Source organism: Diceros bicornis, chromosome 9 (assembly GCF_020826845.1).
Source record: "Diceros bicornis minor isolate mBicDic1 chromosome 9, mDicBic1.mat.cur, whole genome shotgun sequence".
NCBI classification, from domain to species: domain Eukaryota; kingdom Metazoa; phylum Chordata; class Mammalia; order Perissodactyla; family Rhinocerotidae; genus Diceros; species Diceros bicornis.
In genome coordinates, this window is record NC_080748.1 from 3,818,612 (window position 1) to 3,832,419 (window position 13,808).

The following is a 13,808-nucleotide window of genomic DNA, read 5'->3' on the forward strand; positions in this document are numbered from 1 at the left end:
GCTTACTACATTTTTGCTATTCTGGGAATTTATTTCAGTTGACAATACACTTCATTGTTCTCCTGTATTGGAATTCTTGTTTTTGGGATCCCATCTTTACCTCTTTGGTTTACTCCCTTATTTTGGTGGAGTGTTTTCTGATTGAGATGGATCAGGAAGAATAAATGGGAGGTAAATTTTGAGATCTTCCATGTCTCCTGACTCTACTCTCATACATGATTGATAATTTGGGTAAAAAATGTTCTTTAAATTCCATCCCATATCCATTTGTTTTTTGGTTTATTTAAAACTGCGTCACCATTCAGAGACTTGAGGAATGCTAAGAATCTAATGGCACTGGTACGGTTGAGAGTATCCTTCTAGCATGAGGACTCCAGTGGAAGTAGGGAGAGGTTCCTTCACCTCCTTACCTTACACTTATGGTAACACGTGCCTTCTTGGTTACCACAGATTTCCACCACCATAGGGCCTAAGTTGTTGGAAAGGTCATCTTGAGTACCAGTGTTGTTCTACCTGCTTCACTTCTACCAAGGAGCAGAGAATACCTATGCTCTTTCCCATATTGAAATTATATATACTGTATTAGTCTTTAAATTTGAAAATGGTGGCAACAAGCTTAGTAGCACTGTACATACATGTGCTGAGAGAGGTTCAAGTCAACTGTATATTTTGAGTATTTATAAAAAGGTTAGTTTGTGATAGGTCTTGATTCAAACTTTCATGTGTTTTAACCTTCCAGAGATGTATTTGGTATCCTTTAAAATATAGAGACTAAAGGGGCTGGCCCAGTGGCACAAGCAGTTAAGTGCGGGCACTGTGCTGCGGTGGCGGGGTTCGCCAGTTTGGATCCTGGGCGCGCACTGACACACCGCTTGTCAAGCCATGCTTTGGCGGCGTCCCGTATAAAGTGGAGGAAGATGGGCATGGATGTTAGCCCAGGGCCAGTCTTCCTCAGCAAAAAATAAAAAAAGAAGAGGATTGGCAGATGTTAGGTCAGGGCTGATCTTCCTCACAAAAAAATAAATAAATAAATAAATGGTAAAAAAATAAATAAAATAAAATATAGAGACTAGATGGACATAGAGGTCTGTCTCTGCGTGTTTTTCACAATATCCCCCAAAATTAAATTTTTAAAAAATATTACAGTTAGATATCATTATATAAATGAATCTTTAGTTTGATTATTAAATTTTTTGCCTTGTTTGATCACCTGTATTGACCAATGGTAGACATTTATTAAGTGCTTACTCTGTGACTGGTGCTTTGCAAAGTATTTTAAATAGGTGAATCCTCAAAAAACAGTCTTATGAGATTTGATTCTATTGTTATACCCATTTTACAGATGAAATAATGAGGCTTAGAGAGAAAAAGTAACTTGCTCAGGTTAGTATCTTAGAGATATTAATTAGCTTTCTTAGGATCATATGGTGTTTAAATGACTGAGCTGGGGTCCTAACCCAGTCAGTCTAACTCAAAGTCTAATTCATAACTTTTAGGCCATAACGTCTAGCATTTGATAGCTATTTATTTTATCCTAATTTTGATTGTCCTTTGGATATCTTAAAATTGTTAGTTTCTCATTCACCAAGTCTGAACAACTATGCATTGTGGTTGAATTTTTGAAGTTCATGTAGCCGAAATATTTTTTACATTTTAAACAATGTTAAGTTTGTATGTTGAACATAAAAGTATTCTAATCTAGTTGACTGTAAATCAATCTGAATTTTGCTAGATAATTCTCTCTTTTCTTTCCAAGTTTTTGATTTATAATTTCATAATTTTTGAAGGATTGCCCGGACATCGTGAAGTTGAAGTTAAATATGTGGACTTTGGCAATACTGCAAAAATAACACTTAATGAAATGCGTAAAATAAAGGATGAGTTTCTGAATCCCCCAGAGAAGGTAACCTACTTATTGTGAACTGCAGAGAGAGAATATTACCACAAATAGGAAAGTGTTTTTAGAAGTCATTTTCACCATAGAAATGTTCTCTTAACTACCATTTTTGTAAATAATTTTTGATACATGGACTATAGGAAAGAGTTGCTATAGTTACTATTTAAGAAATAATATGTACATCATAGCAAATGAGCATTAATTATAAACATATGTATGTATATATATTTGTGTCTCTTTAAGTACTTACTGGTCTGCAGCTTTTAATGTGTTACTTTGAAATACCTCTGTAATGTGGTAAGAGTATGATATATTATGTGAAAAAAACTCATTACAGAAGTACTTTTATTGTGATCCCATTTACGTTTAAGTATATATAACATGTGTGCAAGAGAAAGAAGTCTAGAAGAATAAGTAAAATAACTTATCCTTCTCTTGGAATCCTGCACCCCGGAGATAAGCAAGATTAAGGGGGCTTATTTTCTAATGCATATACTCCTATGGTATTTGAATTATTATTAAGCAATATTTTTCGTTTTAAAAATGGGTGAAACGTTATAGGAAATATTTGAAAATATTGATGAGCAAAATGAGGGAAATCACTCAGAATTTATTCAGTATTTTTTACATGTATATACTTTTAAGATGTAGTGTTTTTCTTTTTTTTTTTTTTTTTTTTTGGTGAGGAAGATTTGCTCTGAGCTAACATCTGTTGCCCATCTTCCTTGTTTTTTTGCTTGAGGAAGATTAGCCCTAAGCTGACACTTGTGCCAGTCTTCCTCTATTTTGTATGTGTGTCACTGCCACGGCGTGGCTTGTTGGGTGGAATAGGGCCACACCCAGAGTTCCAAACCCCAAACCCAGGCCACTGAAGCGGAGCACACAAACTTAACCACTAAACCATGGGGCTGGCCCCTAAGGTGCAGTGTTTTTAACAATTATGGGATTAGACTATATATAGTCTACTTTTCTCATTTAACAGTGTATCATGAGTATCTGTAATTCTTTCAGTGGATGTTTGTTATTCCGGTATCTGAATGTACAATAATTCATTCAACCAAATACTCTGTTGATTCCAATTATTTGCATTTATAAAGTACTGTTATAGACACCTTTGCACGTTTGTTTATTTTCTAAATATGTAAATTCAAACAAAGTTTAAGTTTTGCACACACATAAAACTTTAGTTCTAAAATAACTAGAAATTAAGTTTACTTTCTTAATGGTGCAATTCTGTTTGACACAGGCAATTAAATGTAAGCTGGCCTATATCGAACCATGTAAAAGGACAATGCAGTGGTCCAAAAAAGCTAAAGAAAAATTTGAAGAAAAGACTCAAGATAAATTTATGACATGTTCAGTCATCAGTAAGCTATTTCTATTTTTATTTATTGCTATGTCATCATACATAATTTTAAATAAGAATAACATTATGATATAACATTTGCCAGATCTTATAGTAAATTTAATATATTATCAGTAAGAATAGTGAGAGAGAACAGTTACTGAGAATTAGGTACAATGGAATAATATATTCTGGAGGCTCTAGAGTCTAACATCAGCACATGAGGCAAAAATCACCATTAAAGATCAAGTCACCCTTATCATCGCCTCTTGAAAGCCCTAAAATCAGGAATTAGTTTCTCTTGTATCTGTTTGCATTTTTGCTAGGGCTCTGTCCCTGATCTTGGAGTGATGGATGCTCAGGTTTAATTTGCAGGAAAGTGAGAGGAGGAGGGACATAACTGGTAAATAGTTTTTGATTGTTTGTTTTTTGTTTCATTTGACTTAAGTGAATTCAACTGTAGGCTCTCAGCATATTTTGAAAAAAATTACTTTTGGAACAGTTTGGGTCTAAGAGACAGGCTGACCACTGGCCCACAATTTTGTAATCCAAACGTTCTGAAAATCAGAAATCTAATGGCACAACTTGATCTGAATTAACGTGAGGATATATATATATTCTTTATCAAAAGTGATAAAGTAAAAGTACAGTGTACACTGTAAAAGTACAGTGAATATTCATATATTCCACTTCAGGATAGTAATGTTTGTTTGTGGGCTGCTGCCTCAGAATCTGCTGCGGGTATTACAAAATATGCAGTGTATGTTCTATGTAGCTTTTCTCAATTTGAAGAATTCTGAAACACGTCTGGCCCCAAGAGATTTAGATAGGGGGATTGGGAATCTGTTATTTATCTGGGGTTTTGATCTGTTCCAGAGCTATGACCAACATTGTCTGTGTTGGTCTTAGTGAGTACTAGTGCAGGATACACAAGACTGTGTTTACTTAGGGTTGATTTATGGGACTTCAAAGGGTAATTTTTACTATATCCATTTTTTCACTTTTATCATACTACCATTAAATGAACCCAAACATCATAAGATTATTAGCTTGTTTTACAATGAGGAAACTGAAGCTTAGAGATCAACGGCTCTGGGTCACATAATATAGGAATGATGGCATATCTGTGATAATTTGTTCACTTTGATAGAAGAAATTGTTCTGAAGAAATAGTTCCATTGAAGAGGAATGTGATTATAGAAATTGAATCCTTAGTCTGTAGCGTTTTTAAATCTGGCTTCTCGGATATGAATAGTAAATTAAGGGCCTCTTAGACCTTGAGTAACCTCCACTGATTTTGAGCTGACTTGAACCTAGATAATTCTGCTTCCCAGCGTCCCTTTCAGTATTTTATTCTGTTGGTTTTTAGCTCCTCCCTTGAATGTTCCTTCCTGTGGACAAGCCATCAAGACCTGATTATCTGGGTTTCTTTCTTAACTCCCCTTTTTTCTTTCTTGTTTAATTATTTGTTATTCCAATAACATCCAAACACTAGTTGTACCATAGTTATTAAGGTAGATAATTTGATTTAAGGAGTGCCAGCCAGAAGACCCTGCTCGACCTAAAATATCTTTCCCCATTAACCTGCACAATGATGAGATTGAGAATTCACGTTTAAAATGAGGTGAACTACCACAGATGAGAATGGGACCTTTATAAAGCAAGGGACATTTACATTTTAATTAGGAGTAGAGCAGGGAAGATGGTAAAGGTACAGAACACAAGGAAAGTTGGCCCTGTTGTTAGAATAAAAGATTTGGTACATGGGAAGTGTGAGATCAAAGAACTAAAAGGGAACATATGAGACTGAAAGTAAGGAAATCTAAGTTTATTGAGGCTCAGTGTTGCTTAGCCTTTTATTTCTAGATAGTATATCTCGTCCGTTGAAAAGTAGAGAGGAATGATTTTTAAGCTCTTGAAAAAAGCTTTCTAATATGTATTCTTATGACTAGATAATATGAGATGTTACTGCTGGTAATGATTTATCTTTTTATTTGGAATCATCATTCTGACTAGCAGCTACCAGCTACTATTGTATAGGAGGTGTAGGCATAAACTGATCTCAGTGCATGGAAGTATATGTTTCCTAAAGAACTGTCATTTATTCGGATGCTTATGGAACAGATTCTCTGTTCTGTATACCAAATGTACCATAATAAGTAAATAGGCACACGAGATATAAACTTTACCCTCAGCTGACTCCCAGTTTAGTTTAAGAAATAGGTACAATAAACAAGTAACGAATTTGTTTTCTAGAAGAAATTAAAAGTTAGATGATTTGTCCTAGAAACAGGGATGGGGAAAAAATTCCAGTTAATTAAGGGTTCTAGATTGAGTTTTTGTTATTTTAAACTTTGTGCCATTCTTATAAAAGCTGTAAACCTTTGCAAATAATCACTGGCCTGAATTTAATTTCTTTTGTCCTCTGGAACTTGATTGAATCTGACAAAACAGTTTAAAAACACAACAGAACACTTCTTCAGTGAATATATAGCAATTTATATTTTTCTGAATCTAAAAGCTTTAAACTACTTTTGGTTCATTATAGAACACACAATAACCTAAAATGAAAATTTTATTAATTTGTATATGCTACAGATAACATTGGCACTTCTTTTATGTCTGCAAAATGCTATTTTTTCCCTTAGAGAGGGGCTTTGATGTTATTCAGCAAGAAACCTCATGTATGCAAAATGAAAGAAATTAAGTTGCCAGTTGTTTTTAATTGCTTCATTTAATATATTTTGCAACATATTTATTTCTTTCCCAAACTAGTCTTAATGGTTTTACAGAAATTCTGGAAGATAATGTGCTCTTAGTTGAGCTTTTCGATTCTCTTGGTGTTCCTGGAATGACTCCTACTAGTATTAATGACCTGCTAGTCAAAGAGGGCCTAGCATCTTATGAAGTAGGGTAAGTAGACCTGTAAACTTTTATTTTTATTTATTTATTTTTTTAATTTTGACTTACTTATTTTTTTCCCCCGAAGCCCCAGTAGATAGTTGTATGTCGTAGCTGCACATCCTTCTAGTTGCTGCGTGTGGGACACGGCCTCAGCATGGCTGGAGAAGTGGTGCATCGGTGTGCGCCCAGGATCCGAACCCCGGGCCGCCAGCAGCGGGGCGTGTGCACTTAACCGCTAAGCCACGGGGCCGGCCCGTAAACTTTTATTTTTAATTCATATGTAATGCTTTGTTCACAAGAAGGGAAACTGGCATATCATTTCCCATTGGATATCTGCTTAAGCCATAGACTTGGGAGTTTCTCCCTGTTCATGGGTCCAGAAAAATAGAGGGAAAAATAATTGGAGTCATTAGTCTAATGGGGAGTAGAGTGGCTTTTCCCTCCACCCCGAAGGGACCCTGAAACCACGAAAATTGCTCCTAGAGACTGATGGCATTTCTAAGAAAAGGAGATTGGCATCCTATTTCTAGGTGGAACATCGGCTTAGGCAACCTCTGGTACCTATTTGAGAAGAAAATTAGGAAGAGAAATGGCAGGATAGAGAGTAAGCATAGTGGTAGAGTAGCCTGCATTCCCATTTGGAGAAACGTGAATTTTTCCTGGGTTCAGGTGGATACTTTGAAAGAGAACCAGGCTTGAGCCATTGTGTAATACCCAGGACGGAGCAGTGGTTGAGGTGACCCCAAAAACAGAAGGGCAGAGTGGTGGTGAGGAGGGCTGGGAGGATTTGGAGTCAAGACAAAGCAGTTCTTCCACGATAGGAACTTGTGCAGTGGGGTGGCCCCTGAAAGGTCTTCTGAAGAACTCCCACACATAGCCCTCAAGAAAGCCAATATTTGATAACATCCACACATAATGCCTGTCAGGGTAAGCCAGAGAAGCAGTGACACCCAGCACAGGCCTGCAATCACACGCTCAGCATGTGGTCTTGCTTATCCTTCCCACCCTAACACTGGAGGAGCTAGTAGCAGAAGAGAGAGCACCTGTCCTTGTTCCACTATAGGTCTTAAGTGAAGGAGGGAAAGAGATTGAGAGGAAACGCTTAAATATATTAAACTGAATTTTCTTTTTTTTTTTTTAAAGTTAGGGTTATTGAGATATATACAATAAAAATTCACCCTTTTTAGGTGCACAGTTATGAGTTTTGATAAACATATATGGTCATACAACCATCATCACAGTCAAGATATAGAATATTTCCATCACTCCAAAAGGTTCCCTTGTGCACCTTTGTAGTCAGTCCCCTTCCTCCATACCCAGCCCTTGGCAACTACTGATCTAATTTCTGTCTCTATAATTTTGAGTTTTCCACAACTTCATATAAATGGAGTCATATAGTATATTGCCTTTTGTATCTGGCTTTTTCATTTAGCATAATGCTTTTGAGATTCATCCATGTTGTTGCATGTATCAGTAGTTTTTATTGCTCTGCTCACTAGTATTCCATTGTATGGATGTGCTACAATATTATACATTTACCAGTTGATGGACATTTGGGCTATTTCCAGTTTTGGGAGATTTCATGAATAAAGCTGCTGTAAACATTTGTATACAGGTCTTGTGTAGACACATGTATGTATTTTCTCTCGTGTAAATACCTAGAGGTGAGATTGCTGCTTGTGAACTAAGTGTATTTTTAGCTTTGTAAGAAACTGCCAAATGTTTTCCAGCTTGGCTCTACCATTTTGCATTCCCACCAGCAATGTTTGAGAGTTCTGTTGTTCTGCATCCTTGCCAGTACTTGATTTTATCATTTTGTGTTTATATTAGCCCTTCTAATAGAAGTATTGTGGTATTTCATAGTGGTTTTAATTTTAATTTCCTTAATGACATTAAGGATCTTTTCATGTGCTTATTTGCTATCTGTATCTCTTCTTTCGTGACGTATCTTTTCAAATGTGTTGCCCTTTCTAAAAATTGTGTTCCTTACACATGGACAGAGGAAACTGTATTGTGGTTACCAGGGGCAATGGGGATAAGGGGTAGGCACAAGGGGTGAAGGGAGACATATATATGTATGGTGATGGACAAACAAAAATGTACAACCCAAAATTTCACAGTTATAAACTGTTAAAACATCAATAAAAAAAAATGTGTTGCTTATTGTTACTGAAACGTGAGAGTACTTTATATATTCTAGGTACAAGTCCTTCATTAGGTATCTTCTTTGCAAATATTTTCTTCCAATCTAATGGCTTCTTAACAGTGTCTTTCAAAGAGCAGAAGTTTCTGGTTTTGAAGTCCAATTTGACAATTTTTCTTTTATAATTCAGTACTTTGTATTATAACTAAGACATCTTTGCCTAACCCCAGATCATAAAGATTTTCTCCTGTGTGTTCTTCTAAAGTTTTATAGTTTTAGGTTTCATATTTAGGTCCATCATCCTTTTTATTTTGTTAAATACACTTGATTTTTTGGAGCAGTTTTAGGTGCACAACGTTGAGCAGAAAGCACAGAGAGTGTGTATATATTCCCTGCCCCTACATGGGCACACATCCTCCCCCACTATCAACCACCAGAGTGGCATATTTGTTAACATCAATGAAACTACCTTGACACATTATAATCATCCAAAGTCCATAGTTTACATGAGTGTACATTCTATAGGTTTTTTTTTTTTTTTTTCCCCCAAAGCCCCAGGAGATAGTTGTATGTCATAGGTGCACATCCTTCTAGTTGCTGTATGTGGGACGCGGCCTCAGCATGGCCGGAGAAGTGGTGCGTCGGTGTGCGCCCGGGATCCGAACCCGGGCCACCAGCAGCGGAGCGCACGCACTTAACCGCTAAGCCACTGGGCCGGCCCCATTCTATAGGTTTTGACAAATGTATAATGATGTGAATCTGCCATTATAGTCCCATACAGAGTATTTTCACTGCCCTAAAATTTCCCTGTGCTCTACTTGTTCATCTCTCCCTCCCTTCTAACCCCTGGCAACCACTGATCTTTTTACTCTCTCCATAGTTTTGCCTTTTCCACAATGTCATATAGTTGGAATCATATAGTATGTAGCCTTCTCAGACTGGCTTCTTTCACTTAGTAATATGCATTTAAGTTTCCCCCACTTTTTTCATGGCTTGATAGCTCATTTCTTTTTAGTGCGGAATAATATTCCCTTGTCTGGATGTACCACAGTCTATTTATCCTTTTACGTACTGAAAGATATCTTTTTTTGTTGTTTTTGTTTTTTTTATGAGGAAGATCAGCCCTGAGCTAACATCCGATGCCGATCCTCCTCTTTTTTTGCTGAGGAAGATTGGCCCTAAGCTAACATCCGTGCCCGTCTTTCCTCTACTTTATATGGGACACCGCCACAGCATGGCTTGACGAGTGGTGCGTCACTGTGCGCCCTGGATCAGAACCTGCGAACCCCAGGCTGCTGAAGCGGAGCTTAACCACTGCGCCACTGGGCTGGCCCCCTGAAGGACATCTTGGTTGCTAATAAGTTTGGCAATTATGAATGAAGCTGCTTTAAACATCCATCGGCAGGTTTTTTTGTGGACGTAAGTTTTCAGCTTCTTTGGGTAGATACCAAGGAGTGCAACTGCTGGATCGTATGGTAAGAGTATGTTTCATTTTGTAAGAAACTGCTAAATTGTCTTCAAAAGTGGCTATTCCATTTTGGATTTTCAACAGCAATGAATGAGAGTTCCTGTTGCTCCACATCCTCACCAGCATTTGGTGGTGTCAGTGTTGCACGTTTGGGTCGTTCAAATAGATGTTTAGTGGTATCTCGTTATTTTAATTTGCATTTCCCTGATGACATATGATGTGGAGCATTTTTTCATATGCTTACTTGCCATACAGAATGTCTTCTTTGGTGAGGTGTCTGTTAAGGTTTTTGGCCCATTTTAAAATTGGGTTATTTGTTTTCTTATTGTTGAATTTAAGAGTTCTTTGTATATTTTGGATAACAGTGTGTCTTTTGCAATATTTTGCAATATTTTTTCCGAGTGTGTGGCTTGTCTTCTCATCTTCTTGATAGTGTATTTCATAGAGCAGAACTTTTTAATTGCAGTGAAATCCAGCTTATCAGTTGTTCCTTTTATGGATCGTGGAGTAAAGCTGATTTTAAACTTTAAAATTTCCCTTTGTTTTAAACAGCCTCAGGAAATAAGTCCTTTATTAGATGAATATTCCAGAAACCCATTAAGAATATCAAGAGCAGGGGCCAGCCAGGTGGCGCAGTGGTTAAATGCGCGTGCTCCGCTTTGGCGGCCCGGGGTTTGTAGGTTCAGATCCCAGGCGTGCACAGACTCACCGCTTGTGAAGCCAGGCTGTGGCAGCGTCCCATATAAAGTAGAGAAAGATGGGCACAGATGTTAGCCCAGGGCCAGTCTTCCTCAGCAAAAAAGAGGAGGATTGGCATCAGATGTTAGCTCAGGGCTGATCTTCCTCACCAAAAAAAAAAAAAAAAGACTATCAAGAGCAGAAGAAGAAAACAGAAAGCTCCTGTCACCTCATCTTGATATGTCACTGTTACAGGGGAGCACCAAAGCTAAAACAAAACTCACCCACAGTAAGCAAAATAGAATCTGGGAAGAAGAGCTCTTTGGGACAGTGAGAGAACTTTCTGGAAGAGTAGCATTCGGTAGAATACATAGGGAGTTACTGTCTTTTAAAATAAAATTTCCACACCTTTAGCACCATCTTTATATATATTCGCCTTGCATATAAATTCAAATATTAAATGAGAGTTTTCTAGTTATAAAATCGTGAATTTAGTGGCAATATTGAAGTCATTTAAGATACATACATCTCTGCCCTCACCAAAAGAAAAAAAAAGATAAATTTGTGAGGCAATAGATAACTAGATGAGGGGAATCCTTCCACAAGGTATACGTATATCAAATCACCACAATGTACATTTCAAATATCTTATAATTTTATGTGTCAGTTATACCTCAGTAAAGCTGAAATTTTTTAAAAAATTGGCTATCTGGTGGTAAAGTATGTTTGACACATAATAAGAAGGTAACATTTATGTGTCAAACTGTGAGGATGCCCTGAGTTTTTCATCAATATTAATATCTTTAGATGGATATATAACCGATATAATCCAAGTTCTGTTGTAGCCAAAATTTAGAGGCACAGTTCTTGGCCATGGAACCTTGTATTTTTTTGAGTTATGCCGTCAGCCAGTCTGGGTCACTAATGATAGGAGTGATAACATTGATTGACTTCAGGAGCCTTCCATTGCTACACTTAAGTGTTTTAATTAAAAACATTAAATATTTTCTTACCTTTCATTTAACCAAAGTTTTTTTTTTTTTTTAAATCAAGGTCATATAGTTTTAAATAAATTTTTTTCCAGTTAACATTAATTTTATAAGGCATCAAATTACGGCATAGAACCAATGATGGATGTTTAATTTTTTTAACCAGAAAATATTGTATACATGTATATGTACTGTTTCTCTGAAAAGATTCATAAAATCCAGTAATCATGTTTATCTCTAGGTATCTTTTTTACCTTTTAAATTTTAGACCATCTGCATATATTACCTTGTCAAAAATGAATAACATTTAATTTTTAAAAGTCTATTAGTGTACCACTTTACATCACTAAGATGAATATAATCAAAAAAGTGGAAAATAACATGTTGGTGAGAATGTGGAGAAATTTGGCCCTGTACATTGCTGATGGGAATATAAATGGTACAATTACTGTGGAAACCAGTTTGGCAGTTCCTCAAAAGCTTAAGCTTGGAATTATCATATGACCAGAAGTTCTTTTCCTGGGTATATACCCAAAAGAATTGAAACAGATACTCAAACAAATACATGTATGTGTATATTCATAATAGCCAAAAAATGGAACCAGTCCGAATGTCCATTAGCAGTTATAGATAAATGAATTGTGGTGTATATACATACAATGGAATATTATTCAGCCTTAAAGAAGGGATTAAATTTTGATATATGCTGTAATATTGATGAACCTTGAAAACTTTTGCTAAGTGAAATAAGCCAGACACAAAAGATGGCATAGTGTATGATTCCATTTATATGAAATATCCAGAATAGTTAAATGCACAGAGACAGAACATAGATTAGTGGTTAACGGGCTGAGAGGAGGGGATGATGGGGAACAACTCCTTAAGGGGATTTTATTTTGGAGTGATAGAAATATTTGGAACTAGATACAGATAATGGTTGTACAACATGGTCAGTGTACTAAATACTACTGGATTGTTCACTTTAAAATAGTTTTATGTTATGTGAATTTCACCTCAGTAATTTTTTCTTAAGTATTTTAAGTCTCTTAGCTATGGATTCAACTCAACCCCTGTCAAAATTCTGGCAGAGCTTTTCTCAGAAATTGACTAGGAGATCCTAAGTATATATGGAAGTGTAAGACACTTAGAATAGCCAAAACAATTTTGAAAACAGAGCAAAGTTGGAGTACTTGCACTTCCCAATTTCAGAACTTAATATAAAGCTACAGTTACCAAGACAGTGTGATACTAACATAAAGATAGATATATAGATCAAAAAATAGAATTGAGGGTTGAGAAATAAATCTTTATAATCAGTTGACTTTTTTAACAAGGATGCCAAAGCAGTTCATTGGGAAAAGGTAGGTCTATTTAACTAACAGTGCTGGGGCAATTGGATATCCACAGGCAAAAAAGATGAACTAGCGCTTATCGCACACCATATACAAAAGCTAACTCAAAATGGATTATACTCTTAAAATTGAGTTAAACCTAAACTTCTAGAGGAAAACAGGAGGAAATCTTCAGGACTATGAGTTGGGCAAAGATTTCTTAGATATGACACCAAAAGCAAAGTCCATAAAAGAAAAAAATTGGTAAAATTTTAGTAAAAAATTGGTAATTGGTCCTCATCCAAATTCAGAACTTGTGCACTTTGAAAGACACTATTAAGGTAAATGAAAGACAAACAACAGACTGGGAGAACATATTTGTAAAACATATTCTGTAAAGGACCTTGTATCTGAAATTCATAGAACTCTTACAACTCAATAAAAAGACATAATCCAACACCCAAAATGGGTAAAAGATTTGAACAGACATTTACTGAAGAAGATATACAGTTGGCTAATAAGTACATGAAAAGATGCTCAACATCATTAATCATTAGAGAATGAAAATTAAAACCACAATGAGATACCATTTGTCACCCACTCGAATAGCTACTATATATAAGACAGACAATTACAGGTGTTGGTGAGGATGTGGAGTAACCCTCATTACTTGTGGGAATGTAAAATGGTGCAACCTGTTTGGAAAATGATTTGCAAATTTCTCAAGTTAAATGTAAAACTACCATACAACCCGGCGATTTCCTTCCTAGGTATCCACCCAGGATAACTAAAAACATATGTCCATACACAGACTTGCAAGCAAGTGTTCATAGCAGCATTATTCATAATAGCCAAAAACTGGAAACAATGTAAATATCCAGTGACTGGTGAAAAGACAGACAAAATACAGTATATTCATATAATGAGATACTATTCAGCCATAAAAAGGAACAAACTACTGACAGATCTACATCATGGATAAACTTCAAAAATTCTTTGCTAGGTGAAAGAAGCCAGACACAAGAGATTGTATATTGTATGATTCCAGCTATA

General features: G+C 36.1%; 1 protein-coding gene across 2 annotated transcripts in view; it reads left to right on the top strand.

Moving 5' to 3' along the window:
• The window catches only part of RNF17 (ring finger protein 17), a 144,765-nt gene that overhangs the window by 71,954 nt on the left and 59,003 nt on the right, over positions 1–13,808 (top strand). For both annotated transcript variants that reach the window (XM_058547773.1, XM_058547772.1), the window contains exons 17-19: positions 1,788–1,903; positions 3,144–3,264; positions 6,035–6,155. In XM_058547773.1, the coding sequence (XP_058403756.1) occupies positions 1,788–1,903; positions 3,144–3,264; positions 6,035–6,155 (358 nt within the window). The remainder of the gene's footprint in view (positions 1–1,787; positions 1,904–3,143; positions 3,265–6,034; positions 6,156–13,808) is intronic.